Consider the following 6,347-nt stretch of genomic DNA (forward strand, 5'->3'; position numbering starts at 1 on the left):
TTAGCACATGTAGAATGGACAAAATTCGTTGGAGATTAGAATTAATCCATTGAGTTACTGGTTTAGTAACTAAAAATCGTGAATTAATCAGACATATTTTAAATATTTTAATAATATTTAATGTTTAGTTATTATTATATCAGTTATTTATGTAAAATTATATTATAAATCATAAATTATAAATTTTATAATAATTGTTCATATTTAAGGTAATATAATATTTTAACTTTAACAAATCACTATATATATTTCAATTAAGAATTAAGAAAATCTTATAAAAGTTGATCAGATTTGAATCAATCGACCACATTCAAAGATATCAACAGGGGATTAACTGATTAAACAAGGATTTTTAGACCGCTAAGCAAAACAAGAAAAAAAAAAAAAAAAAAAAAAGGAAAAATGCGACCGAAGTATTTCTTATCGTACTTGACTGGTATCGTAACCTAGTTCAGACTTGTTATAATCTTTGGTCTGGTTGTGCGCTGCGGCAGCTTCCTCTCTACCTAGATTACAGATCTCGATCTCTCTCTCGCTATGTCTCACGTATGTATATCTCATCTCTCTTGTTTTTGTTTTATTTTTCAAATCGATTAATGTTTTCTTACTAATTTTTAATTGGTGAGATATTTATGTGTATTTGTTGTTTTCTTATGTTCAGGTTGATAACAGGAACTCTTCGGCAACCAAACGGGCTCGAACCGATGGTATCTATAATTCTGTCTCGATGAATTTTACTCATAATTTGATTATATTTTTTATAGCCGAAAAAATAGTCTTTTTGTAGAATTATAGTGGTGATTGATGCCAATTGAGTAATTTGAGCAATTTACCTAGATAGAGAATCGAGAATAATGTTGTTATAATATATTTCGGCATTTTGTGGTGTGTAATCGTAAAATGCTGATATAAAGAGAGGAGATGAGGGGTAGGGGTGGTGGATTCTCGGATTTTGTTCCGGTTGATGGGATGGAATGAGATCTCGATACATCCTGTCATCCACAGGCCTCTGGATAATAAACTTTTCGTATGCGACCTTTTTGATTCCTGAAGTTGTAAACTGCAGTTACTTTATAGCAAAATTTGAAGATAAAAATATTAATGATATATGCCTACTGTAATATATATTATGGGGTATATTTTAGAAACATAAAAATAATAGACACAATATAAGTGATGCAAACCAAGTTTAACATTATCTGTGTGAGACTGTGTGTAACTCTTCATCATCTTTGTCCATGAGAGGTCAAGCTGCAGCGCAGTGAGTTAGGGCTGAGCCTTTGTGGTGGATTTTTTACTTTTTAAACTTTTAATATGATATTGAAGCTTTTCATATATGATAGCTTCTAGGGATGAACATTGTGTTAGTGTATGACTATACCAGAATAAACAATGGTATATTTATATATAGCTGTGGGTAGGTAGAATAAGGTCAAAATTTGACACTATGGTGTAGTATTTTATGTTTCATGCCAACTGTCTGTGTTGTTTATTGGTATAGGTGGACGTAGGGAGGATGACTGGACTTGTCCTACTTGTGGTAATGTCAATTTTTCATTTAGAACTACGTGCAATATGCGTAATTGTACGCAGTCGAGACCAGCTGATCATAACTCGGTAATGTTTGATGTCATAAGATATACACTTGAAGTCATTCACAATCTTTTTTTTTGCTGGAGTACTAAAACACATGTGTTTTGTGTCATGCTGTTATGTAAAGCACTAGCATTTTATACGTTCTAGCATGCATAGTTATAAAATTTGGTAACCAAGTAGCTTCTATTAACCCGTGTCCTATACATGGATGACTGTTAATCAGTATTTACCAGGCATGGTTTCTATTATGCAAATGAATACAAATATGATTGCCATATCTGCTTCAGGCAGTCAATTCTATGATTTTCTATAACTCTGCTAGCAACTTTCATTTTACACTTGTTTTTTACTCAATTTGTTTTTGCAGTGTAATCACTAATCAATTGAGAGAAGGTAGAAGCTATAGAGACCTAATATGTTTTTAACTCTTTATAATGATTCAATTTCAGTTTAGTATGAAGGCTTCTTAATTTAATTGAAGAGAAGTACTCCTAGCTTGAGTTTCCCAAGTAATATTAGGTTTTTGCTATCTATCTGTGTTGATGTTAGTTACCCCTTCTATAATCTACAGCATTGGACTTTTGCCTCATCCATCGAAATTTTTTCGTACTGTGATCTGATTTCTTACACTTCTTTTGATTTAAAGAAATCTGAGGGTAGTGCGTTCCTTGAGGCTGATTCATGCTAGCTTGTTCAGTTGCATTGATATATTCGCAGTTCACCTAATTATTTGATGATTGTTAATATTATGTGCATTTATCAGTTAGTTTATATTCAAATGACAAACCGAAATCAATTGAATGAGAGAATTTAAAAAGTTTATGTGGAGGTGATTAGATTTTGGGTTTGGTTTTGTGTGTAATGGAAATGGAAGACATTGAATTTGGTGTAAATTTGAAAGTTCCATTGAAATGTGTGTAAAATTTATGGTTAAATTTGATATATGAGATGACCCTTGTATTGAACAGTCAGTGTAATATAATTAAATAACTTATATGCTTGAACTAGTTTTGGTTTTCAGTATTGCATGGGTTCCTATTTGAATGAAGCCTCGTATATATTATGTATATAATTATCCGATCTGGAATCAGTCTCTCATTTTTTCAATGGTCACAGCCTTGCCATATTTGTCTGTGGTTGTTATACCAGGAACTAAGAGAAAATATACTTTATGTTTCAGAAATTTGCTGCTAGGCCAATGCATACCCCTCAGGGCTACTCGTCCTCAGCTCCCTATGTAGGTGCTGGTGCGGCTTCAAACTATATGGGTGTGCCACCTTATGGTTCGTCTCTCTTCAACCAGACAGGTATGCCTCCTTATAATGCTCCCTTCTCGGGGAGCTCTAATTATCACTACAACTATGAAAACCGTATGTCTGGAGGCAGCCCATTTCGTCAGCTGCATTTATCTGGTCCGACATCTTATTCTACTGGAGCTACTATGATGGGAAATGGTATACATTCTCAACATGAAGCTATGTTTTTTCAGTTAGTTTAATGTCTTTTTTGCATTTACTGGTCATTCATTTAGGTTCAAAAATGCATTTTAGCAACAGTATCTTATTCAATTGATTGGAATTGTGTAACTGTGATATGAACACTACAATATCAAGCATTTTTCTTGTCTCAATAATTGATCTTCACATTTCTGCCTTTCTAAACATATGTAATTTACTAAAATTGTAAAAAAAAAACTATTTTTTAGGATTGTACTTCCCCAACTTCAGTTTTATCTTGTTCACTTTCAGGTGGAATGTATACTGTGCCTCCCATGATGAACCGATATGGCATGGGTTTGCCATTGGGACACGCTGATCTGGTATCGTTTCTTATTACTAACTTACATCAGTAGTCAGTTATGCATGTATTTTTATTATTCCATTTTTTTAATTTTGGGTTGTAGTGTACCATTCCTCCTCCGGGCTTAAGACATCTTAAACTTATGTGTTACAGGGACCAAGACCTGGTTTTTTCCCAGAAGATAAAGCTCTGAAGAGAAATGCAGGTATTGTCGTTTTCAAGCTTTAAAACTTCAAGCAAATATGTAACCAAGTTTTAATGATTTATTCATTTCTCATTGTACCTATCATAGAGGGCACACGTGACAATGATTGGACATGTCCTAAGTGCGGAAATGTCAACTTCTCATTTAGAACAGTCTGTAACATGAGGAAGTGCAACACGGAAAAGCCCGGATCTCAGGTTTGAGCATTATCCTTCTTTATGCCATTGATATTTCGTGTCCAATGATATATGTGATACATGTAGTTATACTACTGCATCCAGGCATCGCCTTATTACATGGGCGTTTTAACTTTAAATTCTATGGGGTAATGTTTATTTTAAACCATCCTTATGCTAAAAATTTCTTGATAGAGAACAAAGTTAATCTTTAATTGCTGACTTGTGAATTTTGCTTGTGTACGCAGGCTGTCAAGTCTGGGAAGAATTCTAGTAAGTCTTCACTCTACAAACACTTCTGTCTGTCATACAGAATAATAATTACTTGACTAATCGTCTAATGGGAAAGCTATCCTAATAATATTATAAATTTCACTTGCAGTACATTACTCATTTGCATTTATATATTTACAGAGCCTGAGATGCCTGAGGGGAGCTGGAAGTGTGAGAAATGCAACAACATCAATTATCCTTTCAGGACAAAGTGTAATAGGCAAAATTGTGGGGCTGATAAGCCATCGGACACCAGGAAGTCCCCTCCGGAACCAGTGGATGATAATGATCAGGTCTGTTTGATGCTGTGTGTACTTTCTGTGTACATCTGTTACTTGAATTCTATAATAACTCGTAAACATATTGGAAACTTGAAAACAGCTCAAGTACTCAATTATCATGTAAAGAATGATTGTTTGTCGCAACTATTTGTTGTCTATTCAGTTCAGTTATCCGCTTTACTCGTTAAGTATAGGCCGTCATTTGTTTTAGTTATATGTTTCTACGTTCATTGATTAATTTAAAGTTGTCTACTGTTCCAGTGAGTACTAGGCATGTTTGTGGGTTGAGAAGGTCCAGAGTTGTCGTTCAGCATTCCTCAGTATGGGTCTCCTAAAGTCAGTCGTGTCATCATCCTGTTGCAGCAATTGTCAGTTACCATGTCTTCTGATTCGTGTCAAGTTGTTAACTGAATTTATGCGGTCTTATGGATCCTTTTATCAGCTACATATTGCCTGCCAGTTTGTTCTGGTGAGAGTCCTTGGTTTAGTCATTTTACAATAGGGTTTGTACTTTGGCAGTCATATTATGTTATAGTCATCTACAATGCATTTGTCAAATGATCAAGTGTCATAAAGAACTATATTATGGCATGCGTAGTGTCATCCAAACAATTTGATATGTGTCCGCATTTTATTGTTATATGACCAGGAACTTCAGTAGATGTTTTTTTAAAAAAAAATTCTACACGGAGTTTATATGCAAATTTTTGATCTCAAGTCAGTAATAGAAAGAGGTAAGAGTGGTGACTGATGGTCTCTACTTGTGAAATGGATGCTAAGGCTCTTCTTTCATCCTCTATTTCTGAGTTTTTAAATGGGAGTGAAAGCAGATGAAGAGGAAGTAAAATAACAAAAATTCCACTCAACTTTATGGTCCCAATTTTTCTTAAGAATAAAAGGTCGACAAGAAAATTTGTTCTTACTTTGATCCCAAAGCTTGGTGTTTAAGATCAAACCCTTAAACTACCAATTAGTTTTGTTCTATATTTATAATTGCAAAGCATAAAATTGTGAATGAACTCTAATTAATGCATTTATTCCAACCTGGGAGCATGCGGATGAAAGTAATTGCACTCCATTACAAAGAGTGTAAGCTGCTACTTTTACTTCAATTTCCTCTGCTTTCCTCTTCTAAAATGTTCTCTTCTAAAATGTCAGGCCTTGTCTTTTTAGACAATGTTATTCGGTCAGCCATAGCTTTCTTTTTTATTTTGATAGAGGGTTTGGGGGTGGGGGGGTTGATGTAAATATTTTATCAGACAGCCATACCCATTTGGACTTGATTTTGGGGGAAAAGACATTGTTTATGAAGCACCACAGTTTCTCTAGGAGCCTGTTTAATGTTCATAATGTACATCTAAGTATGCTGCTTCCATTAAAGTTAGTATGTATATATTGAACTTGTTAATCTGGTTGCAGTAGTTTACTTTCTCCCCGTATATACTTCGAAATGTTAAAAGCAATTTATGTGTATAAATATCTGCTAATTAATAATGTGAAATGCTGCAATTTAGATCACTCAGTATGATTTATCTAGATTCTTAATTGTCACCATGACAAAGCTTCAGTTTCTTGCGTATCTATAATATATCCAAAAATGTTGGTTAAGATAGTTATTGAATGAGGCGATCATGATTAAGGGATGAACTAATTAACACCCTACCCCCTCTTGTTTCAATTCCTTGATCTCTATTGGATATTTTTTATAAATAATATTGGTAGCGAAACTAGCCATTTACAAGTTCTTTTGTGAACATATTTTTGTTATTAGCCTGCTTTTTTATTAATATTTCTCTCTTATTTTCCTTGCTGATGTCCCATTATAACACTTGAAATATTACCTGAGTTTCAACAAGTACTAAGTTTTGCACGTATGTCAGGTACAGAGATAAAACTAAGATATCGGTTTAAATATTTTACTTCGTTTTATAGCATGTAGTTGTAGCTCTAGGACTTGTATTATTTGAAATAGGCAAGGAATTGGGTAATTGCTAGGAGGTATGAAGCGGAACCGGC

At 34.0% G+C, this 6,347-nt stretch overlaps 1 protein-coding gene across 2 annotated transcripts; it reads left to right on the forward strand.

The window, feature by feature from the left end:
* Positions 1-406: 406 nt before the first annotated feature.
* On the forward strand, positions 407-4,991 carry LOC108196890 (ranBP2-type zinc finger protein At1g67325). Of its 2 annotated transcripts, XM_017364370.2 has the most exons (10): positions 407-546; positions 662-707; positions 1,502-1,617; positions 2,777-3,050; positions 3,345-3,415; positions 3,550-3,601; positions 3,689-3,798; positions 4,026-4,050; positions 4,192-4,343; positions 4,593-4,991. In XM_017364370.2, exons 1-10 carry the CDS (start codon positions 538-540, stop codon positions 4,593-4,595), a joined length of 858 nt encoding a protein of 285 aa, XP_017219859.1. In that variant the 5' UTR covers positions 407-537; the 3' UTR covers positions 4,596-4,991. The 2 variants fall into 2 exon arrangements, with proteins under 2 accessions (XP_017219859.1, XP_017219860.1); XM_017364371.2 differs by lacking the exon at positions 1,502-1,617 and having other exon boundaries at positions 453-546; positions 4,593-4,731.
* The last annotated feature ends 1,356 nt before the right edge of the window (positions 4,992-6,347 follow it).

This window comes from Daucus carota, chromosome 7, assembly GCF_001625215.2.
Source record: "Daucus carota subsp. sativus chromosome 7, DH1 v3.0, whole genome shotgun sequence".
Classification (NCBI taxonomy): domain Eukaryota; kingdom Viridiplantae; phylum Streptophyta; class Magnoliopsida; order Apiales; family Apiaceae; genus Daucus; species Daucus carota.

Coding starts and splice junctions, on each gene's coding strand:
- LOC108196890 (XM_017364370.2), top strand. Junction 1,618..2,776: donor GACCAGCTGATCATAACTCG/GTAATGTTTGAT, acceptor TTTATGTTTCAG/AAATTTGCTGCTAGGCCAAT. Junction 3,416..3,549: donor CATTGGGACACGCTGATCTG/GTATCGTTTCTT, acceptor TATGTGTTACAG/GGACCAAGACCTGGTTTTTT.